This window comes from Nannobrachium achirus (genome assembly GCF_963921795.1).
Source record: "Nannobrachium achirus genome assembly, chromosome: 24".
NCBI classification, from domain to species: Eukaryota; Metazoa; Chordata; class Actinopteri; order Myctophiformes; family Myctophidae; genus Nannobrachium; species Nannobrachium achirus.
The window spans coordinates 46,337,991-46,365,489 of record NC_137831.1 but is presented as its reverse complement, the minus strand read 5'-3'; the positions used below and the strand labels follow the sequence as shown (position 1 = coordinate 46,365,489).

General features: G+C 40.9%; 2 protein-coding genes across 2 annotated transcripts; both read right to left on the bottom strand.

Moving 5' to 3' along the window:
- Nucleotides 1-1,023: 1,023 nt before the first annotated feature.
- rtraf (RNA transcription, translation and transport factor) lies at nt 1,024-11,670 on the bottom strand. Its single transcript, XM_080720186.1, has 8 exons — nt 11,513-11,670; nt 10,784-10,908; nt 8,656-8,755; nt 5,944-6,027; nt 4,201-4,289; nt 3,351-3,419; nt 2,529-2,577; nt 1,024-1,831 (listed from the first exon to the last, which is right to left on the bottom strand). The coding sequence occupies exons 1-8, from the start codon at nt 11,571-11,573 to the stop codon at nt 1,677-1,679; spliced, it is 732 nt and encodes a 243-aa protein (XP_080576312.1). The 5' UTR covers nt 11,574-11,670; the 3' UTR covers nt 1,024-1,676.
- A 4,553-nt stretch (nt 11,671-16,223) lies between these two features.
- mtrf1 (mitochondrial translational release factor 1) lies at nt 16,224-22,048 on the bottom strand. The gene is made up of 6 exons (XM_080720292.1): nt 21,948-22,048; nt 21,178-21,350; nt 19,245-19,362; nt 18,341-18,477; nt 17,115-17,213; nt 16,224-16,334 (listed from the first exon to the last, which is right to left on the bottom strand). The coding sequence occupies exons 1-6, from the start codon at nt 22,024-22,026 to the stop codon at nt 16,233-16,235; spliced, it is 708 nt and encodes a 235-aa protein (XP_080576418.1). The 5' UTR covers nt 22,027-22,048; the 3' UTR covers nt 16,224-16,232.
- Nucleotides 22,049-27,499: the final 5,451 nt, after the last annotated feature.

The window sequence follows — 27,499 nt, the reverse complement described above, 5'->3', positions numbered from 1 at the left end:
ATATAGATGTCTGAACTCTCTTCCTAAGTACATTTCTTTTACCCACAAACCCAAAGCCTCTGCCGACCCACAAGCATTTAAAGGCACACAATCACACAGGACTTTCAGAGAAAGCAATTATTGGCCGTGTTGTGGGTTTCATCACATAATAACACTAGAATATCTAGGCTTTCAGAAAATGAAAATAGTTGCACGGTTGGCTAAGACGACCTGGGGAGTCTCCTGTCACTGAAAGCACGCCCCATGTCAAATTACATTGGTTTGAATGCAGACAAAACAAATTTACCTCACCTGTCCAGACATTAACCCATTTAGAACGGGTACACATTATTGTGTATCATTATTTTATGCTTTAACTATTGAAAAATAGCAGATATACAAGCTCACAGCGCGGCACCGAGTGCCGCGCTGCGAGCTTGTAGATCTGCTATTTTTGAAAAATCGTGAAAATTTGAATTTTGACCCGATTCTATAAGTGTCTTTTGAATCCTTCCATGATTCTTTTGAAAAACATATGTTTCCATGTCAGCAATCTGGCCAGCCATCGTCAAAGAAAAGGTCCTTTTCACTTAAATGGAGTTCAGTTGGTCTGTTCTAGAGAGACTACTATGTCAGTGGTTCTCAAACCTTTTCATGTGAAGGACCCCCAAAATGATATTTATTTGGCCACGGACCCCCATCTCAAAATATTTAGTTCCAGGGACCCCCCAGAAGCAAAATTTGAGTTACAAACGTTTGCTTTGAAAATACATATATTCAAAGATTTGCACACATTTTCACGACTTTTCAAAAATAGCAGATCTACAAGCTCGCAGCGCGGCACTCGGTGCCGCGCTGTGAGCTTGTATATCTGCTATTTTTCACTGGTTAAAGCATTCAATATTTCTAGGCCTAACAGCACACAGAGAACAAACCACATTGCCTCATGGTGCTGTGTCACAGGATAATGAAATGGATATTTTTCTTCGTCAACTAACATAACATGCACACCAAACAAAAAGATGCAGACAGGTAGTGTTTGATGATTGATGTATATTTCAACATACATTCCATTTCCATTCCACTGTCCAACTCAATTCTGAACAAAAGAAAACACCTTTAAGTTAAAATAAAACTTCAGTTCTGAAAATGTCTCCCTAAAAAAGAAAAAAAAAATCATAAAAGCTTTTAACACATTATGCATTGACATAAGAGTCAGTGTTGATCTATACATCTTATTGAATGAGGACGTGCATCTCTCCGTATTGTTAGATGCTAAGAGAAATGTGAGGATCATATCCAAATCAAAGCCAAATCTAGGTCTGAACCTTGGCTTTAGATTTTGAAGAAATATTTACAGGAAAGTACATTTTTCAGTTTAATGTAGAAAAAAAATAAGAGTTGTGACTACGATAAGATTACGGAGACATTTTGTTGTGTCAAACATTTGACAATATAGCAAGGTTTTTTAGTCCTATATAGTGTCTTCCTTCATCTCTCCCCTAATCTACAGAGCTTTACTTGTCCAGGGACTCTCAGAAGCATCAGTTGTAGTAAACTCCAGCCAAGTGTGTGTACTTAGAAACATTAAAAAACAAAAAAGCTTTTATGAAATAAAAAAAAAGAGACATTTCCCCACCGCCATCTTCAAAATGAAAACAAAACATGTTTCTTCTTTGAACTTCATCCTCCTCCTCTCATCTGCCGACCTTGCCCAGCCGGTGGTCTGTCTTGGGGTCTGCAATGATGGCCTGAACGGCCACTATGGCCTCGTTGATCCTGGTCTGAAGCTCGCGCAATTCCTCGATGTGCAGCAGGCGCAGGATCTGAGCCGCCTCGTTCAGCGTCGCATCTGGAGGGGCGGTGAGCGGCGAAGGTTAGCGTTCACCAGAAATATTTATTTGCATTGGTGGACAAAGTACTTGGTCCAGAGTATAGATATTACTGGTCAGATATTAGTCAACTACAAGTGAAAGTCGCACAGTCAAATTTGTACTCTTGTTAAAAGTACTGGATTTAGGGATACAATTGCTCGATTAATTAATTGATTGATAGTTGATTCACCTTATTGATCAATCGTCGATTGATCAGAAAGCTGTCATTTTAATTGTTATTATTGTGCCAAAATGCAAAGATTTCACAGAATGTTTAAAAAACAATAAATAACAGTGTACATAGTGTTTTACAATCTATAACACACACACACACACACACACACACACACACACACACACACACACACACACACACACACACACAGCTGTGACAGGTTCATTCTAATAGCCAAAGCTACTTCTAGCCAGGGCTGTCACAAGTTTTACATAACCGTCTAAGCGCAATTATTGGACAACACGTCACGATGCGACACGTTGTGAGCTTGTAGATCTGCTATTTCTTCAAAGCCTACAAGCCAAACAGAAATGTAATTGTCAACGACAAAAACACAATTAAATCGTTAATCGCAATTATTTGAGTGACAATTAATCGTCGTGTAAAATGTCATAATCGTGACAGCCCTAGCTACTTCCTCAGGTTGCTAGCATTCTGACCTCCAGTGTCAAAACCCAAGACGTGTTTGTCCAAGGCAACTGGAAGACCCTGGAGCGGAATGGAGAGGACAGAAAGAATGAGGGGAGGAATAAAGGAAGGGAGACAAAAGTAGAGATGAGAAAGAGATTAGACACTAAAGCCCCACATACTTTGTTGTATAACAAATAAGACAAAATATACAATATACAAGCCCACAAGTAGGGCTGTCACAATTATTACATAATCGTCTAATGCTTATTATTTGACATAATCACGATTATTTTTCATAATCGCTATAATCGTTTCCATGTTGAAAAATGCATTATATATATATTTCTTTTAAATAGTGGAAATAGCAGATCCACAAGCTCACAACGTGTCGCATCGCGACGCGTTGTGAGCTTGTAGATTGTCAATGTTCTTTTTTAAGTATAAAGTTGTCAAATGTGTCAGTCATTTTTTTGTATATTTAGGTTATGTGTCATATCTGCCATGTGCAACTTCAAAGCCTAAAAGCCAAACAGGAATGTAATTGTCAACAACAAAAACACAATGAAATCACAATTATTTGAGTGATGTAAAATGTCATAATCGTGACAGTCCTACTCACAAGGTATCGCCATTTGTTGTGAGCTTTTAGATATTTTATTTGGGATATTTTAGAAATAGGATGAATTTACAATTTAGGCATTTTGCAGACACTCCATCCAATCCAGAGCAAATACAAGAGCAAGATCGGAATAAGTAGAATAACCAGGGACGTCAGGTTGAAAGAGATTAAATCAATTATTAGATCACACGTTAGATCACAAATGAGAAGAACATCATGTCCAGCTCTGTACCTCTTTCACCTGGCTGGCTTTAGAGATGGCCTCTGGACTCAGTCTATCCTGGATCAGAATACGAATGGCCTGTAAGAGTAAGACACACAAACCAGAACACTGAGGAAGCCTCATATTGAAACACCATAAGACAATTAAGAAGAGTAAATACATTTTTAGAAGATACAATAAAACAAGAGTATTCAACAGGGGGTCAGGGAATGGCCAAGTTTATTAAGTATGGATGGTTCAAGTGGTTAAATATCTGAAAAATACAAATTGACATGAATCCAAAATACACTTGTTGATTGTGCTGTCAAATAATGAAACTATATGGAATCTATGAACAGGTTGTGGGGGTCCCTGCTTCAAGTTAATTAGTGGCCAAGCCCTGTAAGGGGCTTGTAAGCCACTATTGAGATTGTAGTTTTTCTTCTCATTATTATTCTTCCGGCACTTTTTCTGTCCTGGCTTTTTACGAAACTCTGCAATATGGTAGAGGGCTGTAGCAAACGGTGAGAACACGAAGCTCGCAACAATTGGCCAAAGGGTGGCGCAGTAGCACGCCTTTTAAAGTGCATACTCTGAACAGGTATAGCTCATGCCCTGTTTGACATACAGCCATTAAACCTGTATACACATATGCATCTCCTCATGCCGAACGACTTTGCCACTCTGACCTTTAGATCTCCCACCATTTTGAAAAATATGAAAAACAGTTAAAATCCTACTCCTCCTGGGATATATACCATTTTTTTTTAAAATAATTCAATGAATATTGCCGTTTTATGCAAATTATTCTTAAAACGGTGAACAATACCAACATACCCAAAATATACCAGTTAACAGACAGTGATAGACGAACACTGACCTTTAGCATGACCAGGTAGTCGTCATGTCTTTGTATCTTCAGGATGTTTGCCAGAGCCATCACTCCAGCCTTGAAATCTGGATTACTACCTGAAAAACATGCACACAGGCACAGATCTCAACTAGGTGATGCTCCCTAGACCAGGGGTTCCCAAACTGTTTTGTCTCAGGGCACCCCATAAATATTTTTTTAATCCGAGGCACCCATACATTATAATTTTCACTCCCAGCACCTTTATAGCATATCGTCATTGTCGTGTTGGAAACCTTGTATGTCCAAAACCGTTCGTTTTGTATTCATCATCTATAAAATGTAAAACGCCTTGCGATGCGAGGCGTTGTGTGCTTGTAGATCGGCTGTTTTCACTAGTTTTGTGCGACAGTCTTGTATGATGAGGCAGGGCTTTGCTTTACCAAAAGACATACACATTTGAAACTTGGAGATACGAGGTTTCTGCCCAACAGTGACGATATTTTAGTGATTATATTTGAAAATAACTACAAATATTATCAAATTATCTCACTGCACCTCTGGACTGCCATCGCGGCACCCCAGGGTGCCCCGTCACCTACTTTGAAAACCCCTGCCCTAGACCCTTGCCCTAGACCAGTGGACCCCCAAAAGGATATGCATTTGGCTGTGGAACACTGTTTGAAAATACTTTGTGCCAGGGACACCCAAAACATAAGAATATTCAACATTGTCAATTTGCCAAAAAAAATAAATAAAAATAAAATAAAATCTGCCGTTACCGAAAATAAGATAGGGCTAAAATGTTCCTCATTTTTGCTTTAAGGGGCCACCATTTTGCTCTCAAACTGTTCTATGCCCGCTACAAAATCTAGAGCAAAGTGGGTTCCTTCCCACTTTGCTGATAGACAGGCGAGAAGTGAGCATTCTTTGCTTGCTATTTAGTATGCCCATGAATTAAATACAGAGGGCTTTCAATGTAAAAAAGAAAACACTGTAAAAGATCTTATTTGAGATGTTCCTTTTAGGCAGGGTGATTTAACTGTACTTGTACTGTACTACATTTCAACTGTATTGACTATACTTGTACTGTTCTCCATTTTTGTCTAATAAAATAATCAATCAATGCTCTAGATCAGGGGTTTTCAAAGTGGGTGACGGGGCACCCTGGGGTGCCGCGACGGCAGTCCAGGGGTGCCGCGAGATCATTTGATAATATTTGGAATCTATTTGGACACTTGTACATTTTAAACTTGAAGTACAAAGTTATTTTCAGTCAGTTCTAACCAAAATGGCTGTTATCTCAACGTTTTCCTCGCAACATAATCACTAAAATATCGTCACTGTCGGGCAGAAACCTTGTATCTCCAAGTTTCAAATGTGTACGTCTTTTGCTAAAGCCCTGCTTCATCATACAAGACTGTCGCACAAAACTAGTGAAAACTGATGATCTACAAGCACACAACGCCTTGCGATGCGAGGCGTTGTGTGCTTGTAGATCTGCTGTTTTCACTAGCTTAGTTTATTTTTTAGATGATAAATACAAAACGAACAGTTTTGGACGTACAAGGTTTCCACCCGACAAAGACGATATGCTAATAAATATAAGGTGCTGGGAGTGAAAATTATAATGTGCCTCGGATTAAAACAAATATTCACGGGGTGCTCTGAGACAAAAAAGTTTGGGAACCCCTGATCTAGATTTTATAGCTGGCAGAGAACAGTTTGAGAGCAAGATGGCGGCCGTGTGAAAGGGTCAATGCAGCAGCTTACTGTCCAGGTTGACGAGGGGATCGGCGGGTTTGTCGCCGTTGTTGGAGGAGGTGGACAGTGGCTGGCAGTTCTTGTACTTCTCCACTGGACAGTGACAACACACACACACACACACACACACACACACACACACACACACACACACACACACACACACACACACACACACACACACACACACACACACACACACACACACACACACACACACACACACACACACACACACACACACACACACACACACACACACAAAATAAACAACCGACACGGGTAGTGAGTACAGCCACACTCCAAATATAACAAGATCATTTATTGTATTTGCATAATACAATGACCACTTAAAGGAAATGGTCTTCCTGAAGTTGAGTGAAGAGACTGGGTTAAGGGCCATTTATAGTTACGTATGGTTGATTTTGTGTACGTTTTGGGTGAGGAACTACGTACGGTAATTACAGCCCCATGCATAGTAGACATGCACGTTATTTATGTTCCGACCCGCTCTCCGCTCCAATTCTGCTCCCGTTTTGGCCGCGCGCCACATGAAGGTGATTCTCACACGTGTAAAAACCTTAGCATTTAGACAAAATATGTAGAACCACAGATTTTTGACCCGCCGTGATGTTTGGTATAAATACGTGGTAACAGTCTGGAGTCTGGACTGGTTCTGCAGCTGCTGTCTATCGGCAACATTATCGCGGTAAATGCAACTCCGCGAGGGTACAGATTTAACCACCCGGACTGAGTAATAATAATAAAACACAGTGCACTGCACCCATCTCGCTTTTGGAGGAGAGGCGACCCGACGACGTGATGTTATAAGTGGTAACAGTCTGGACTGCAGGTTCTGCTGTCTGTCGGAAAAGGTGTTTCGCGGATTTGCGGTAAATGTAAAACTCCGCGAGGGTACAGATTTAACCACATGGATGTGATTATAACAAACAAAACACACCCGCATATAATTCCCAAGTATATGATGAGCAGCTAATAATCAGCTCTTCTTGTGTGCCTTGTCTTGGCATCTGTTGGAGGAGGATAGGCGGTGTGTGTGTGTGTGTGTGTGTGTGTGTGTGTCAAGCCGTCCTGTTGCGACGTTAATGTTTTACCGTTTCTTGATACAATATATTTCTCATTGGGACACATAGTTTGAGAACCGCTGTCATAGAGCAGAGGAAAAGTAATTTTCCTCACTACTGCGCCTATGTTTGACAACGGTGGCCGTGGGTACTTCTTGCTACGGATACATCTTGTACGGATACTGTACGTTGTGTCCGTCCAGTTGGGTGCTGTCCGTAAGGGTCCGTATACGGAGATAAATCATCCGGAGTGTTACGTACTGGGAGTCAAACCGGACCAAACGGAGTAAAGTTCTCTCACCCTCCGTTGCTTGTGTATTCCTGCGGTCCTTAAGTACTACTATGCATGGTACTTTAGCTGGCAGCAGCAAGATATATTCCTTTTATACTAGTGACCTCTAGTGGCCAGCCTTAATATTGAATCATTCAAGTATACCTGAATGCTGTTTGGAGACACTACACATTTAATGTGTAGTGCCTCCAATGACAGGATAAATAAAATGTCACTTTTACTTCCATGAAATAACATTTTTGTTGTCCACGAAAAGACACCATCTGAGAGTTCATTCCTTATCCAGTGGTTCTCAAAGTGGAATCCAAGGACCCTCAGGGTTCCTTGAGGGGGTTAACTCTGAGAATGTACAAATGGGTCCATTTGGTTCCATGTGTACACCCTCAAGTTAGCGACCACGGTTCTCCCGGTGAACCTTAGTGCAACGGTGGGGGCGCGGGAGTGTGGGGAACACACACAACTGACTATTGCAGATGATGGAGAGGTTATATGGGGCTTTTAAGCCGTGACACATTTTGTAGGCAGAGGAGAACTCTGCCCCCAGAGCATTTTCTGTCCCTCGCTATTTCAACAGATCCAAGACCAAAATAACGACTAAAGTATAATTCTAACACTTTCCTTTCAACAACGAACAAAGAGAAGAAAAATGTGTAAATAGTAAAAATAGTAAAAAGATTCATGGAAACTGGGGGCAGAAATTCTCCTCTGCCTACAAAATGATGTCATACTTAACAGCCCCATAACTTTATGAGGCATTCTTGCCAAGTTCGCAAGAGACTCGTCGCCAATTGCAAGATATTTAAAAGTTACTTGGGGCCATGATGATAACCTCTTCTTCCTACTACTAGACTAAGGATTTATATTGTCTGTGTTATTGTTTACAACCACAATTATTCACGTGTGGCAAGATCGTGGTTCCAATAGTTTTACTAGTAGGCTTAGAAGCCTGTTCAGAAGTTAATGTAATGTTTTCCATTTAATGATTTCCTTTATCCTCATCTAATCTTGCGCTATTGCAACTGTTTTCGCCAGGTTTTAAGGCCAGTAGGCTTTCCAGAAGTTAATTTAATATTTTCCATTTAATGATTTCCTTTATCGTCATCTTGCGCTAATGCACGCAACTGTTTTCGCCAGGTTTTAAGGTCTTATTTTAGTTGTTTCTCATAAGCTCGTGACCCTCCTTGCCCATCGGCCCCCACCGTTGCGCTCAGGTTCACCGGGAAAACTGCAGTCGCCTCAAGTTAAGGGGGTCTTTGAAATTAAGCAGTTTGAGAATCAATCATCTGTCATAATGAATAGCAAGTTGCTTGTATGATTACAGAGAGCCAACAGAACAGTTCTTACCATTGTCACCATACTCGTAGCGCACAGCCAGTCCCATCAACCAATCAATGGCCTCTTGTCTCTCTTGAGCGCTGAATGGACAGTTCAGGTCCTGCAGGTACTAAAGAGCCAGGAAGAAGAAAGGGATTTAAATATTTCAAGTACTGGAACCATCATTCAACTCACTTCAGTTTCATCTCAGTTAGGTACACATTTTTTAAAAAGCTCAGCGCCACTTTAACCACATGAAATCTAGTATCCCCATAGAGCATTGCAGCGGAAGTGGTTTACTGGTGCCACTTAAAAATCGTCATTCATTTTCTAAAATAGACTTTTACAAAAGTATTTATAACAATTGTGTTAAGCCTAGAACCAGGCCATCCAGGATGGCAGTGACCATACAACCTTTGATTGTATGTGAAAATATATTTGAATATTACATTATTTGTAACTACATTTAATAAATACCCGTTGTTTAGCAATTTTCAAAATGTTCTTTTCATAGAAACAAAGGTTGCATGGTCATGATTCACTGCAATCATGGATGGCTTGTTTCTAGGCTTAACATAATTGTTATAAATATTTTTGTAAAAGTCAATGGGGAAAATGCATGACGATTTTTAAGTGGCACCAGTAAACCACTTCCGCTGCGATGCTCTATTATGGGCATACCATAGACCAGGGGTTTTCAAACTTTTTGACCCTGGTAAATAACTTTTTCATCAACGGTACGCCTGAATTACACCGTTTAATTTTTTTAAACTTCCATCATAACTGACTGAAAATAACTTTATACTTGAAGTTTAACCACTTCAACCCCAGCATCCCTATGTTCTGGGGGGGGGGAAGGTTCACCAAAAATAGCCGATCTACCAGCTCACAAAGCGTCACAGCGTGATGCGTTGTGAGCTTGTAGATCTGCTATTTTTGGTGAAGAGAGTTGGCCGCAGATGGAAAAATAAATCATCAAGTACAGTGCAAATCAGGTCTGTTTTTACTAAGCATAGTGAAGGTATATAGTCATATAGATCAGGGGCTCCCAAGCTTCTTTGTCTCAGGGCACCCCATGAATCTTTTTTTAATCCGAGGCACGCCTACATTATAAGTTTAACTCCCAGCACCTTATATTTATAGCATATCGTCGTTGTCGGGTGGAAACCTTGTATGTCCAAAACCGTTAGTTTTGTATTTATCATCTATAAAATGTGTGAAAACAGCAGATCTACAAGCACAGAACGCCGAGGTGTTGTGTGCTTGTATTTCCGCTGTTTTCACTCGTTTTGTGCGACAGTCTTGTATGATGAAGCAGGGCTTTGCTTTACCAAAAGACGTACACATTTGAAACTTGGAGATACAAGGTTTCTGCCCGACAGTGATGATATTTTAGTGATTATGTTGCGAGGAATCCGTTGAGATAATAGCCATTTTGGTTAGAACTGACTGAAAATAAATGTACTTCAAGTTTAAAATGATACTAAATATAGTGTCCAAATAAATTCCAAATATTATCAAATGATCTCGCGGCACCCCTGGACTGCCGTCACGGCACCCAGCCATACCCAGTCTGATTCTATAGTGTGTCCTCTTGGGGTGGATGAATCTATCATTCATTTCCTCTCCTGTTAAAAACTCCCCTAACCCACAATCTCCACGTGGAGGGGGTGTGAGTGGTTGTCCATGCTCCTCGCTGTATGCACCCTCTCCTTCCTAACATCATATGGGGACCGTACTTATGTTCCCCATTTACCCCCACACAAAAAGGTTCTATGTTCCCCACTTCCCCCCGCAAAAAAAGGTGCTATAGTATGTTCCCCGCTCAGCTTAAAAAAGGTTCTATGTTCCCCACTCATCCAAAATGCAGGGTTAGGGTTAGGGTTACATTAATTTACATTAATTAACATTCATTTCTAATTATTAATAACTCAAAACACACAATAATGTGGAGAAATTACAAATACTAGTGGGACAGGGGGCACTACGGACACCTGGGCACCATACTTTTGTTATGACTGGGCATAGAACCTGGGGAACATAGAACCTTTTTGTGGGGAGGGTGGGTGAGGAACATAGAACCTTTTTTTGGGGGGGGAAGTGGGGAACATAGAACCTGGGGAACATAGGTACGGTCCCGATTATGCACGGGTCTCACCTTCTGGTAGGCAGCAGGCCATTCTGAACTGGGAATGTTCCTGAGGTTGCCCCTGTCCTCGATCTTGTAGTGACGAATCTTTTGGTCTTCCAGCCACACAATGCAGTTCCTGAACTCTGTCTCATCTGGACACCGGCACAATTGTGTTCATTAGACAGACTAGACAGGTCACCGTCAAAATCCACATCCATTTGTAATATTACACAAATAACAGACAGAGGCTGCTGTGCTGTGTTAGCCATAAATCATAACTCTTGTAGAGTGTTTTTATTTTATATTTTAAATAAACATATGATAGTTGTGCTTAAGGACACTTTATGTATATATATATATATATATATATATATATTTTAAATATTTTTCTTACTTCTTCTCTGTAACTTTGTACATAACCTTATACTGCTGTGCTGCCTCTGGGCAACTGATTTCCCCCCTTGGGATAATAGGGGTATCTATCTATCTATCTATCTATCTACTCTACAAGAGTTGTGATTTATGGCTATTGCTGACAGCTATTTCCACAGGTTTCAAACCATAGATGTGATTAACCGATGGTTAAAACAACTAAACAGGAATCATACTTTGTCTTTGTAGTGTGCATAATGTATGAGAATACATAACTAAGCATAAAAGCATGCCGTCTGTGGCTGCACAGAGATGGAACAGCCTCTCGTTAGCATTAGCACGCTAGCTAGCTGTTTTGCCTCATTGAAACGCTTCAGATCGTACCTGCACAGTCAAATCCAACCGGGTTGTGATAGTCCAGGGCAGTGAGTTTTCTCCGGAACATTATTTAGGAATAATAATTGTTTAGTGCTTCAAACAGGGACGTGGCTGCTATACTGGACCCTGCTCTGCTCTTACTTTGGCTGCAGCGCTGTCAGCACTGTAGATATGGGACGTTCGCGAACGACTCGAGTCTTTTGAACGGCTCTTTGAAATGAACGGTGGGATCCGGTTCGCAGTAGGAAGCCGTTCCTTTTGTAAATGAACAGTGGTGGGAAAAAGTACTGACATTCTTTACTTAATATGTAAAAGTATCAAATCAATACTGCAATGTGGAAATACTCTGCCACAACAAGACACAAGTAGAAGTTTGGAATTAAAATGTACTTGAGTAAAAGTACAAAAAATTAACTTATAATACCAATAGTAGAAAATAGTCACTATGCAGAATAGTGATGCGCGGGCCGACCCGGTGCCCCCACCCGCCCGCCAACCCGCCCGCGTGCGGGTGGGTGGGTCAAGGTTTGAGACTCAATATTGGCGGGCGGCGGGCGGGCGGGTTATCACCACTCTCATGTGCAAAAAATAAATAAGAATAATCACCTGTTCTTATTTGCCTTTTATTCTTAATAAGAGTAGTCCTATAAGAATAAGAATATAACGTTTGAATACGAGCATGAGCGAGCGAGCATGTTTTAAAATGCGCCAGAGAGGAGCGAGGTTTCTCCTCCGCTCCTTGGTGCGAGGACCGTCCCAATTCCGCTCCTGTTGGGCCCGCGAACCGCATTTTGCCAACATTTGACACAACGTGAGCACAGCAGAAGAATGCACAAACAATTCAGCAGGATTTCACTTACCGTATGTGTCTCTGTCATCCACACAAGTCCGTTTATAGCTAAATACTTTGTGTCGGGTAAGTTATAGACTATAACCAGCCAGTCAACGGATACGATTTGAAACACAACTTTCGCAAGTGAGACGGATTTTTTGACTGAATGAACCAACCACGCTCGCCTCGAGAATTAAAAAAAGTATAAAAGCTATTTGAGATGTTTATAGATTAGAATCTTTACACACCTGCTCCCAAATAATTAATTATATAATTCCAGTTCACTGCGCATATATTATGTAGGTCATTTCAATTAAGCTCTCGCACTCAATTGTGTCAGCGCTCGTCTGAAAAGAGTCGAGCAGCTCCCGCCTCCCTTAGTTTAAACTAGGTTATAAAATGACATATAGGCTATATAGAATAGATTTTCAGCCAAGAAGTGAATGAAAACGTAGGCCAGTGCTTTCTTATTGTCCATGCTGGATTATTATTTCTTCAAATTGACTGCATCCATCCTGGATCACACAATAAGAGGTAACATCCAGGTCTTTATTATCCATCATGCTTTCAAATCAAACAAAGTAATCACTCATAGGCCTATGTGTGATGTGTGAGACCAAGTTTAACATCTTAAACATCACATGCTGCGCATCCAAAGTCAGCCGCCTCTCCTCCTCTTTCTCTCCTCCTCCTGTGTGTCTCCGCTCTCATAGGCTACTAAATTGAACAGCCTTTCGGACTTTAAGTCACTCGGACTTTAAGGCCATCGGAAAATCACCATGCGCCCACCTCGAGTCGCTCCCATGATCCCATTCCCATCTCTCCAATCTGGTGAATCAATAACCAACAGAATGTAATATTGTCCGTCTTTTGCTGTCTGCGCTGTATAAATATGATTGACATAAAACCTGAAACGCCATTCTTCCCCGACGATGCCCCAGAGAGAATGAACGTCTTTGAATGAATGTCTTTTAGGCTAAACCCCAATTTGAACAACACGTTTGTTTATTTAGCCCATGACAATATTGTGCTACTGTAAACCTTTCTGTAAAGCGACGTTGGGTACTTAGAAGAGCCGTATACAGATGAGCTATTCTGGAGATGATATACCATCTTTTTTTAAATGCGGGTTGCGGGGCGGGCGGATTCGTTGATTTGTATATTGTTCTGCGGGGCGGGCGCGGGCGGGTTACGTTTCGTGCGGGCTGTGGGTCGTGCGGGTTATGAAAAAAACCTGACCCGCGCATCACTAATGCAGAATGTCCCATGTCACTGTTTTTCTAATGTAGAAAATGTAGAAAAATAAATTTGAAAATAGCAGATCGGCTATTTTCAAATGGCGGAAATGTAGCCTATATTATATATATGGCTGAAATATATAGGGTTGAAGTGAATTTGTAATTATAATCAAAATCTACAAAGTAAATCGTAACTAGAATGAGCCAGTCTTTTGAACGGCTCTTAATGAAAGGAATGGATCCCAGAGATCCGGCTCACTTCAAAGAGCCATAAATCCCATCTCTACAGCACTGCGCCTGCGCATACCGAGTGCTTCGGCATCCCACAGCCTGGGGGGACGCTCCTGACGCTCCCATAGCCTGGAGGCGTCCCTCCCGCAGTGATTGGCTAATGCTAGCCTCGGTATCCAGGTTTTTGTTTAGTTATAAGCAGTAGACCTACTAGGTAATAGTCCTTTCCCATTAACGATTATCAATGAAGAATGACCATATTCAAAAATATATATGTGTGGATCTCAAACATTTTCATGGCAAGGACCCTCAAATGTATGAATTTGACTGCAGACACCCATCTGAAAATACTTTGTGCCAGGGGACCCCAGACAAGATTTGTTCTCTGTTTTTAATAGCAGTAGGCATACAGTATAATAGGATCCGTCTTTAATTAAAATAATATGAACGCAACCTGGTTGCAGTCAGTATGATTATACTGTATATGAAACTGTTTTAATCAATAAACTATATAGGCCTACAAGCAATGTTTGATTCATAAAGGAAAACAATGCAAATTTTAATTGTCTTTAGTTTGCTCACAAAAAGGCATCATGATATTGCACATGGTTAAAAGTTGAAATATCGTCAGAAACAGATTTAAAAATAACACTTTTAACAAATAAATGCAATCAAGGCTGTGCTCGTGTTACACTTATATTGGTGACCCATTGCTTCTTTTGTGCATTAGCAAACTTCCATTAGCCTAGGCCAGGTTTTCAAAGTGGGTGACGGGGCACCCTGGGGTGCCGTGACGGCAGTCCAGGGGTGCCGCAAGATGATTTGATAATATTTGGAATTTATTTGGACACTTGAAAAAATATTTAGTACCATTTTAAACTTGAAGTACAAAGATATTTTCACTCAGTTCTAACCATAATGGCTATTATCCCAACGTTTTCCTCGCAACATAATCACTAAAATATCGTCACTGTCGGGCAGAAACCTTGTATCTCCAAGATTCAAATGTGTACGTCTTTTGGTAAAGCAAAAAATCAAACCTCGGTTCGAAGTGGAGCGGTGAATCTGAGCAGCTATACCCTGTGTGTGTGTGTGTGTGTGTGTGTGTGTGTGTGTGTGTGTGTGTGTGTGTGTGTGAGTGAGTGAGTGAGTGGTGAGTGTGCCTGGCCTGCACAAAACAGCGCCCCTCCTTTAACTAGTGTGTTGTGTGTGGCCACTCAAGGTATTGCCAGGCTACGGACGGACGGACAGACACGGCCAGCCAGCCACCCACATACCCACGGACATACCTGTCTATTGGGAGCGCTTTCACCGCTCCAAAAAAAACAGCTGATCTACAAGCACACAGCGCGTACATTTTATAGATGATAAATACAAAACAGATGGTTTTGGACAACAACAACGGCAATATGCTATAAATATAAGGTGCTGGGAGTGCAAATTATAATGTAGGGGTGCCTCGGATTAAAAAAAATATTTATGGGGTGCCCTGAGACAATAAAGTTTGGGAAACCCTGGCCTAGGCTACCATTCCATTTTGTTTTACCCACACAACACAGAGGGGAGGTAATGACATGTGCCTTTCATATAACAGGAGCTGTGGGTACAACAAGAGCAAAGGAGGCAGCATTTCTAGCCACAACCGGAAGCTGGCTGACATAGTGGACATTGGTTGAAGCACAGATCTTCCTTTTATAACATCACCGCTGGACGGTGCAGTGGTACTGCTGGGGTGTCACACCAAATTCTGGGCCGGGGGTACTTTAACTATTGAAAAATAGCAGATATACAAGCTCACAGCGCGGCACCGAGTGCCGCACTGCGAGCTTGTAGATCTGCTATTTTTTGAAGAATCTTGAAAATGTGCGCAAATCTTTGAATATTACAAATCCTTCTAAGGTTTTTTGAAAAACCTATGTTTCTATGTCAGTGGTGCTCAAACCTTTTCATGTGAAGGACCCCCAAAATTATATGTATTTGGCCACGGACCCCCATCTCAAAATATTTAGTTCCAGGGACCCCCCAGAAGCAAAATTTGAGTAACAAATGTTCGATTAAAAAAATACATATATTCAATAATTTGCACACATTTTCATGACTTTTGAAAAATAGCAGATCTACAAGCTCGCTTTGAGCTTGTATATCTGCTATTTTTCAACAGCTAAATAATTAAGGCCCCCTCCACTTTGGGCCCTAGTAACTCAGTCCCACTCCCCCCCTTGTGACGCCCCTGAGTGCTACTGCCATGTTGGAGTGACGCAAGTTGCCGGTAGTCCCAGACTCTGAGCGGTGTCTTGGCACTCAGACAACACATGTCCTGGGTTCAGAGTGTCAATGCCACCGGGCAGTCAGGGTCGACCAGCAGGTTCTTCTCTGGTCTCAGTCCACAGACTGGCCAGCCTCCAGAGACCCTGACGGGTTGCCTTCACCTGCTGTTCTGCACCAGCTCCAGAAGAGCCTCTCTCTCTCCATGCTCCAGGAGATCGGTGATCAGTTCGTCGAGGGCCTCGCCGCCTCTCATGAACTCCTACAACATGGATGAGAGCACACACACACACACGCACACGTATTCAAAACAATCAGATCCCCTTACCAAGTCCATGCACTACAGATTGACTCTGAGGATTCTGCCCACGTGGGTAGAGAGGCCGCCTGGGAAAAAAGAAGGTCCCAGGTAGGACTGTCACAATTATTACATAATCGTCTAATCGCAATTATTTTACATAAACGCGATTATTTTTCACAATCGTCATAATCGTTTCCATGTTGAAAAATGTTCATATATTTTTTTTTAAGTAAAGAATAGTGGAAATGGCAGATCTACAAGCTTGTAGATCGGCTATTTCCACTAGCAATGTTCTTTTTTAAGTATAAAGTTGTCAAATATGTCAGTCATTTCTTTGTATATTTAGGTTATGTGGCATATCCACCATGTGCAACTTCAAAACCTAAAAGCCAAACAGAAATGTAATTGTCAACGACAAAACACAATTAAATCGTTAATCGGAATTATTTGAGTGACAATTAATCGTCATGTAAAATGTCATAATCGTGACAGCTATGCGTCAAGGTTTCCATGAGCAAGACACTTAGACACTGGTCTTGCGTAGCCAGACAACTATTCCACAATCTCCGAATGCTATATGTAGATTCTGGAACCCCCCCCCCCCCCAGTGTGTTATTAAATTGAAGCCCCATTAGGTTTCCTGGTGTTTCATTTATGACCTAGGGATGTGACAAATGCCATGCAGTGTAATGGTCATTTTGGGAGATTTGCTGATACAACATACACTCCCAGTCTTTGTACCTTTATGTCCCTGGCCACGTATCCTGTCCTGTGGTCCGTGACACGGTCTTGGCTGAAATTGTAGGAACGAATCCTCTCTGACTGGGAACGTGTGCCCACCTGAAGTTGCAGTATGGTGGTGGGACAAGCAGTAATCAACTACGGATATTTAGTATGAAGTGGTAGTTTTCAGACACGCCTTGTTCTAGGGATGAGAATGGTAGTCCATGGGCCATACGAGATGTCGGTATCTGAAAGGTGGCAGAGGTTACCATGCATTTTTGAAAAGCTCTATTTTGGTATGATAACCCTTTCTGAGACACAGCTAAATTGGTGTTATCAGCCGCTAGAGTTGGTGTCCCATGCACACACACTTTACTATACAGGGAAAAAAAAGGAAAAAATTAATCTGCTTTAAGTAGCATATGAGGGGTCAAAACTAAGTGTTTTTCATGATTCTGAATCCATTGCAAGCATCTGTTTTGCACAAGTCATCACTTTTCACACTTTTGTGGAGCAGTCATCACTTTTCACACGTTTGAGTGGGCCGTTTTAGCCCAAGGAATGTTTTTTTTTTGTGCAAAACAGATGCTTGCAATGGAATCAGAATCATGACAAAACCCTAGTTTGACCCCTCATCTGTTACTTAAAGCAGATACATTTTTTGCTTTTTTTCCCTGTATAGTAGGGCATTCACCAAATATTCGAATATCAAAGTCACTATTCTACTTTGTTCACCAAAGTCGAGTTCGAGTATTCGCTTATTCTTTTTATTTTTATTGATTTCTCTTTAAAAAATATATAGTTTATAAAGCTTGGCAAGATAGGAAGTCATAAGAGTTGTCAATGCCCCTGGTGGATGAATTTGTTAATGCTCTATACCAGGGATTCTCAAACCGTTTTAGGCCGTGACCCCCAAAATAAACATATTTGAACTGGGGACCCCCACCCTGACAAGCACTCGGTTCTGCAGATAAATATTGTGAAAATAGCTGATCTACATGCTCACAACGCCTCGCAACGCGAGGGGTTGTGAGCATGTAGATCGAATATTTTCACAATGTCCGTCTCTTGCTTACTTAATATTTGACAGTTTGGCCAGTCCTGTCGAATATTCGACTATTCAAATACATTGAGGTCGAATAATTCGAATACTAAAAATCACTATTCGTGAATGCCCTACTGTATAGTAAAGTTAATCATCTCATATGGCCCATGGACTATGGTGTGTGGAGGTTTAGCGTCACCTGTTGTTTCCGTGCCGTATGCCTCTGCTCGTTTTCTTTACCCATCATGCTCTGGTAGAGGCGGGCTCTCAGCATGCGCATGGCCCTATCTCGGTTCTGGAGCTGGGAGCGTGTCTGCTGACATTCCACCGCAGTACCTGTAACAATATAACACAGTGCTTTCACACAGAGAAACTTAAAAGTAGTATACAATGTCTCCACGATATGCCTTTTCAGATGTATCGTATATATCGTGATACAATTGAGTGAGACTTGTAAAACAAAATCCTGTTTAATCGTTAATACAGAGATTCATTGCAGAATTCAATTTACCGTAACCCTGCATTTTGGTCAAAATCAGTAGTTCTCAAACTTTAAAATGTCAAGGTCTCCACTTAACTCTGACGGTATACAAATGAAACCAAATGGACCCTTACGGGTCCATTTGGTTTCATTTGTATACCGTCAGAGTTACATACTTGTAAAGTTCAATTTAGACCTCCCAAAAGGAACCCAGAGAGTCTAGTTTTTGTCAAGTAACTTGAAAAATAACCATAAAAACCAACGTGAAAAAGAAGCGTGATAAAAACGTGTATCGTGATACAGCTTGGGAAAATATCGTGATATTGTATTTTTCCATATGGCCCACCCTTACTTAAAAGATACTAAATTAAAACCATTTCAAACACACAGGTAGTAGACCTACTGTAGCCATACAGACAACCAGCAAACATAATACACACACAAATACAGATGTGCTGTATCAGAATCAGGCTTTGATGCTCAAAGGCCTTCCATTATACTGAGTCTGACTGGACTTATGAAAGATGGAGATTGAAATTAAAATGCCGGTGACTCTACCACCACAATAACATATCCCACATGTACAGAGAATAATCGACCTGTTTCAGGATATATGTTTTACCTGTGGGAAGATGGACAATGCGTACAGCACTGTCTGTTGTATTTACACTCTGCCCGCCAGGACCTTGTGACCTGAAAGTGTCAATGCGCAGGTCTTTGGGATCGATGCTGACATCAATCTGTAGTGCAAACACAGTTTTTTCTTTTTACAGGGTTCCCACACATTTTTACCCATTAATTTCCAAAACTTTTCCAAAACCTTTCCAGAATATTTAACCCAATTTCCAGGACTATATAACAAATATTCAGCTCAATAACAAGTCGCTTACTCCTATGCGCAATGCCTAAAGACAGGTAGTGTATGCCAGTGGTTCTCAACCTTTTCAGGCTGTGACCCCCGAAATAATCATATTTTAACTGATGAGCACTAAGAGTTGAGGAATCTATTGTCGTTTCTATTGTGAAAATAGCAGATCTACATGCTCACAACGCCTCGCAACGCGAGGCGTTGTAGCATGTAGATCGGCTATTTTCACAATTTTTGCCTCTAATATTTGACAATTTGGCCAATGTTTAATTTGTCATTTCAGAGGTATTAACAAAATAAATAACCAAAGACAATGCATAGCTATTTTTTCCAGGAACTTCCAGGACCCTTGATCAATTCCAAAACTTTTCCAGTACTGGAAAAATATTTTTCTAATTTCAAAATATTTCCAGGAATTTCATGACCGTGGGAACCCTGTTTTTACTTATTCCAGGACAACAAAAACATAACTTCAGTATAAAAACAGAGGGCCACAGAAACTAAGGCACAAGAAAGAAACTGAAGCTGATGAGTGCTGGACTGATTGACTGACTGTATCCGCAAATTGCAACACTAGATTTATTTTTTTAATCGATTGAATCTAGGGTTGCAATACCTCCCATAGGCAGCCAATGCATCAAAACAGTTTTTTGCTATCTGATTGTATTAAACAACGTCAAACTCACCAATCTTGGGGCTGTATGGAAAGCTTGAAGTTTCCTCATTCTATCTGCAAAGTGTTTGGTTCATAAAAATCCACCGTAGACATGTTATGAGCTACTTTCTATCAAGAAATTCAGTTCAGATGATTATTTTTTTTAAGTGCTGGAGTTTGGAAGCGCTCGTGGGACGGTCCTGTGTACCAGCTGGTTCTAAATATCACATAATGAGGGAGGCAGCGGGATGTTGCGTCATAGAAGACGAGCGATTCCAAAGTTCAACACTTGTCTGCTCGGATTTATTGACAGATAGTAACTCATAACATGTATACGCTGGGTTTTTCTGAAACAAACACTTTGCAGATAGAAAGAGGATACTTCAAGCTTTCCATACAGTCCCACTATTGGTGAGTTTTACATCGTTTAATACAGTGGTTCTCAACCTGTGGGTCGGGACCCCCAGAGAGGTCCCCAAATTATTTTGAGGGGTCCCCAGGTGATTAACTTAATGTGCAACATTGTTTTCTCCCTCAACTGTAAACAAACCAACATAAAGTTTAAGTGTATAGAGGGTTTATGCACATTTCTAAAGTGACAATTTAAGTCAATGTAATACCTCTAAAATGACAAATTAAACATTGGCCAAATCGTCAAATATTAGAGGCAGAAATTGTGAAAATAGCCAATCTACATGCTCTCAATGCCTTGCAACGTGAGGCGTTGAGAGCATGTAGATCTGCTATTTTCACAATAGAACCGTTTTGTACAAAATGTAATTCCTCAACTCTTAGTGCTCGTCAGGGTGGGGGGTCCCCAGTTAAAATATGATTATTTTGGGGGTTGCGGCCTGAAAAGGTTGAGAACCACTGGTGTAATACAATCAGATAGCAAAAAACTGTTTTGATGCATTGGCTGCCTATGGGAAATATTGCAACCCTAGATTCAACCGATTTTTTTTAAAAAAAGCAAAGAAATCTAGTGTTGCAATTTGCAGCTAGACTGACTGACTGACTGACTGACTGACTGACCTCGGTGGGCTGAGGAAGAACGATAACAGTCATGGTTCCCGTGTGGATCCTCTGCATCCTGGAAGACAAGCCCACCTCTGGGATGCGCTGCACCCTGTGCGTCCCCCCCTCCATCTTCAGACACCCATAGACGTTGTCCCCTGCTATACGCACGGCGGCGTGGTGCAAGCCCCCTGTGGGACAAAAGGAAAGACACCATCCCAAAACCACAAGCACGTTAGGGATGGGACAATATGAAAATTAGATCTCACGATTATTGTAACAAAAGAAATCGTGATTTACAATATTATCGCGATGATCAAATTATTATCATTATCCTGGGGCGGAACATTTGCCAAAAAATAGCAGATCTACAAGCTCACAACGCGTCGCGTTACGACGCGTTGTGAGCTTGTAGATCGGCTATTTTTTGGCAAAGACATTTGATAGAGAATGAAGGAAATCTGACTGTGTCAAGTTTGTATAAGTACCTTTTACCAATTATAGAGGGTTTAAGTGGTAGAAGATATGCAGCTGGGCAAATAAAAGGTGAATTGATCCCAGTGCATGACGGAGGACGATATCAAGATAAATTAAATCTCCGCGATACGATTATCAGGAGTGCTTTTTATCACGATATACGATAAAATCGCTTATCGTCCCATGCACGTAATTTTATTAAATGGTCTCAATAATCACATGATTCATACACAATACAATGTGAGCATTTCGAAGGTGCTTAGGATGGGGTTATCTTCACAAGGCCTCCTCGCGTCCAGAAAAGACCTTACCATAATCTGCATGTGTGTAATTGAATACTTCAAAGTCCCAGTTCTTGTAGCTGGCGTAGCCCTGGTACATGTCAAACATCTCACTGGTAAACTGCTGACAGATGTCACCTGAGCACACACATTAGGGTGAAGAAGATGAACTAACATATAGGGCTGTCACAGTTATTACATAATCGTCTAATCACAATTATTTGAGGTAATCGCAATTATTTTGCATAATCCTCATAATCGTTTCCATGTTGATTTTTTTAAATATATTTTCAAACATTTAAAAAAATAGTGGAAATAGCAGATCTTTAAGCAATCAAGAAGCAATCTTCTTGTAGATCGGCTATTCCCACTATCAATGTTATTTTAATGTTATTGTGGGCTCGCCTGTAAGGCGAGCACACTTTAGATATTGTCATTATTTATCTATCAGGCAGGCATACTATACTATATCAAGTTCTCCTCAAAACTTTGTCACCTTTCTACTCCTACATACTTAGACAGAAAATGAAAATAAAAACATCAATGTGTTCAGCTTACTGTGGCGACGTGTACTATGATCTGCTATCACTTTTTACAGCAATCGGCCAAATGGTGGCGCTGTAGGAAGCCTTCGAAAGTGCGAACTGCTCATGCTCTGTGTTTGAGGTACAGCCATGAAACCTGTATACATGTATGCGTCTCCTCATGCCGAACAACTTTAACGCTCTGACTTTTAACCTCTGACCTTTAGATCCCCCAAAATTTTTAATTATATGAAAAACAGTAAAAATCTATCTCCTCCTGGGATTGTTGCGTTACGCGCACAAAACTTTTTTTACATGAACTTTGGACCAATACGGTCAAACTGATCAACCAGATTTTTTTTAAGTGAAACATTATTTTTTATAATTCAATGAATATTGTGGTTTTATGCAAATTATTCTTTCGCCTCTAAATCATACATGCAAAGTTACGCGTTCATGGCATTTGGCAAAGATGTAGAGGGTTAGTCAAAATCAGGTAAACTGTGAATACTTGCCTCCTGTTGTACGTCCAGAAACCACCTCTAGAAGAACATTATTGGAGTCAAGTGGGTCGCTGGGTACCAGAGTTTTGATCAACTAGGGGAAAGAAACACTCACATGTTCATATTACTCAGACGTGCATTCACAGTCAAAGTATGTGAGTGGGTCACTCAAGATGCATGCGTCTACTGCAGGGGTCTTCAACGTTTTCAGGAAACCCCTTAATTGAGAGAGAGATGAATCAGGGAGCCCCACAACATTTTTTCATTGATTCCATAGTGTCGTCGTTTGACAGCACAATCGTCAGTGTATTTTGGATTAATGTCAATTTGTGTTTTCAGATATTTAACCACTTGAGCCGTCAATACATATAAAACTTGACCTTTCACTCTATACTTAGTCTGCTCTTTTTCCCCTCTACTCCAAAGCTCGTTGCAGAAAATAGCCAATCTGCTATTTTTGGCTAAAGTTCTCCCAATATGGACACTAGGGTTCAAGTGAGAAAAAAAGGTTTCTATCACAGAGAGATTTGGAGGACCCCCTTTAGTAACTCTGAGGACCCCCTAGGGGTCCCGGACCCCCTGTTGAAGACCCCTGGTTTCCTGTCTTACATGTTTTTTCAGCGCTAAGAGTCTATGCGAGATCTGGACTTGTTCCTCCTTCAACAGTTGCTCCATTTGCTTGTCCTCTTCTTCTCTGGTACCTTCATTCATCATATAAATGATTTGGAGATAATCATTACCATCATTACATAAACATAATGTTGCAATTAGGGAGACTAATGAGGCGAGAAATAACAAAATAACAGCTTGTTTGAACTGCCAGGCAGACATTTAAATTTGTCTAAATCTAATTCCTTACATGCAGGAGGGGTTGGGTGAGATTACTTTTAAATGTATTCAGTAATACAAATGACATGTTATTTTTTTGTAATTACTGCCATAATTCGTAGAGGTTTACAATTTAAAATGTAATATAATCTGAATCCTTTTGGATAATTGGTTTGGGGTTCATCCATCTATCCAATAAATGAATTAATTTCCTGAACGTATTTTGATTATGCATTGCATAGTCAGTCTACCAGTGGTGGAAAAAGTACTCAAATGTTTTAACAACGCACCCTTAGGGTGTGTTCGGAAACCCGCACCGAGTGTGTGCTCGGTGTAGTGAGTGCAGTGGGCGTGACGTTGGAGAGTGCGTTCAGTGTGGCTTATTTACGAACGACCAATTTTAACAGGCAGCTGTGTGCTTTTTCACTCTTAACACTGAAGGTAAACTTTCTGAAAAGCAGCAGTTGCTAAGTATGCTAACGTAACGTTGCTATTGAAAGGAGATGTAATTCATAACATTGGCATGCCTGCTGTTAGTTTACATGTTGATGTGTGTGAAATAGTGGTGCGCGGGCCGACCCGGTGCCCCCACCCGGCACCCGCCCGCCAACCCGCCCGCCAGCGGGTGGGTGGGTCAAGGTTTCAGACCTTTTCAGGCGGGCGGCGGGTTATCACCACTCTCACGTGCAAAAAATAAATAAGAATAATCACCTGTTCTTATTTGCCTTTTATTCTTAATAAGAATAGTAGGCCTATAAGAATAAGAATACAACGTTTGAATACGAGCACGAGCGAGCGAGTTTTAAAATGCGCCAGAGAGGAACGAGGTTTCTCCTCCGCTCCTTGGACCGTCCCAATTGGGGCCGCGAACCACATCTTGCCAACATTTGACACAACGTGAGCACAGCAGAGAAGATGCACAAACAATTCAGCGCGTGTCGCTAATCAGGATTTCACTTAAATGTCTCTGAGCTCTGACTCTCTGTCATCCACACAAGTCCGTTTATAGCTAAATGCTTTGTGTCGGTTAAGTTATATAACCAGCCAGTCAACGGATACGATTTGAAATGCAACTTTCACAAGTGAGGCGGATTTTTTGACTGAATGAACCAACCAACCACGCTCACCTCGAGTCGCTCCCATCTCTCCAATCTGGTGATTAATCAATAACCAACAGGATTTAATTTAATATTGTCCGTCTTTTGCTGTCTGTTTAAAGTGCGAGGCGCTGTATAAATATGATTTACATAAAACCGCCATTCTTACCCCGACGATGCCCGGCGATTAGAGAGAATGAACGTCTTTGAATGAATGTCTTTTAGGCTAAACCCCAATTTGAACAACATGTTTGTTTATTTAGCCCATGACAATATTGTGCTACTGTAAACCTTTCTGTAAAGCGACTTTGGGTACTTAGAAGAGCCGTATATAAAGATGAGCTATTGTGGAGATGATATACCATCTTTTTTTTAAAATGCGGTTTGCGGGGCGGGCGGATTCGTTGATTTGTATATTGTTCTGCGGCGCGGGTGGGTTACGTTCCGTGCGGGCTGTGGGTCGTGCGGGTTATGAAAAAAACCTCACCCGCGCAACACTAGTGTGAAACTATCAAGCCCAAACGACCAATTAAGCTGCAAGTGCTGTATTTTGCGGTAATTTCCTCCATTATTCACAGCTGAGAAGCATTCGAGACACGGCCATGAAAACCAACCAATCAAAACACTGCACCACACCACCACACCGATAAACCCCATCTTCTGAGTAGGGTTGGTGAGTGCGTGCACTCAACACACAAGTGCGCCGCGCACTGGATTTCCGAACGACAACGCACCAAGTGCACCGAATAAACGAACGACAACATGGCACACCAGTGCGTTTAGTGCGCATTTCCGAACGCACCCTTAAAAGTATGATTACTGCCATGTGGAAATACTCTGTTACAAGTAAAATTCCAGAATTCAAAATGTACTTGTCTAATGTGTCCCATTTCAAGTTTTGAAATGTATAGACATATTTTGAAAATAGTAGATATACAAGCTCACAATGCGTGCGGTTGGTTAATGTATGTTTTGTAATAATAATCAATTTAACTAGTAACTTAAGTTTTCAAATAAATGTAGTGGAGTAATTAGTAAAAGTACATATTTGGATCCGAGATGTGGTGGGGTAAAAGTATTGGAAATGGGAAATACTTAAGTACAAATACCTGCAAATTAAAGTAAATGTACTTAGTTGATTTCCACCACTGCAGGCTTCTCCATTCATTCTGCTTACCTTGCAAGAGGGACAGAAGTTCTTCAAGGTCCTTCAAGGCATGTTGGATATTCTGAAACACATTCGCTATTGGCAACAGCTCTATTTGTCTCTTGTTCAAGTCTTTCCTCTCCGGGTCGCTGAGAGCTGCAGCGTGCTGTAATCTTCTAGTGACATCTCCATATTCTGTCATGATCTGCTGTAGGTATCTTTGGACAGACTTGTTGTTGTACATCATGGTATCCCCCGATGCGCTGTGCATGCTGCGCCTTGGTGCCATACCCTGGGTCCAGGGGGGAAAATAAAAGTTACGTTTAAATAAAAATCCAAGAATGTCTCTTTGTCTATCTGTTCTGGTTATTATGTTGTTAAATTACAGTAAAATAACTACAAATGCAAAATGTAACAAAATGGTCACTTTAACAAGGTATTATAATTATATTCTCCACACTTGTATTCTCCCCATCTTGACAAAATGGTAAATTCCCATGTTCCGCAGGTCAGCCACACAGGTGCAATGCATTATTGTTAATTGTGGCACGTTTACTAACATGACAAGTTTAGCTGCACTTGAACAACCGTTCCAGGCTGCCATATCCAGCCCAAGAAACCGTAGAAACGGAAGAGAAAATAGAATTTACTTCTTTAAATAAATGTATCATGCCTGTTGCTAAGGCATGGCAAAGACACCAGTCATGTTGCCATACCTTGCCATACCTTAGCCTTTTCTGAACTGACGCCACTGGGTACAGCCTTCATCTCTGGAACATATCGAGCATACTTGTGTCCACTGACCTTCCTCCATTCCTTTGATGCCCCTCTGTTACAGTAAATTAAACTGTTGCAGAGAATACACACTCGATTCCAGCGATGAGAAAGCATTTATAATAATAATTTGGTTACTTTTTTACACAGACTGATGCTAAAATCCCGCAACAGCACTTGTACATTCGTCTTTGATAACGAAACCGGTATGCGTTACACCGACCTTGGTGACCCATTGTATCTTGCGGTTCACGTGGTGTTTTCTTCTGAATTCTGAACATAATATTTGGTATTTAAGAAGAATTATGTCAAGCCAGTCACATATTCTGACACTGGTGTGGTGAAATTGTGAATCGTTCCTGATAGAGTTGGTTTTACATAGTTATGCGAAATTAGATAGGTCACCAATATCAGTGCATCACATGTACTCTCGTGGGTGTCGAACAGGAAGTGACGTGTACGGAAAAATGGTTTGCCGTGAACTCTGGGAATTGTATTTCTTTTGTGTGTGTGTTTTAATTTACTCAATGTCATCATGTCCAATTCTTTTACAGCATAGTATTGTATTACTTTAATTGTCTACTCTTTTGGTATGCCTTTCCAAGACAAAAAGTTTACAAAAAGCGCACTCTATAATACACTATAATATTATTATATATACACAGGTAATAATTGTAATACAATATAGATACTATTCAAAATAAATGTT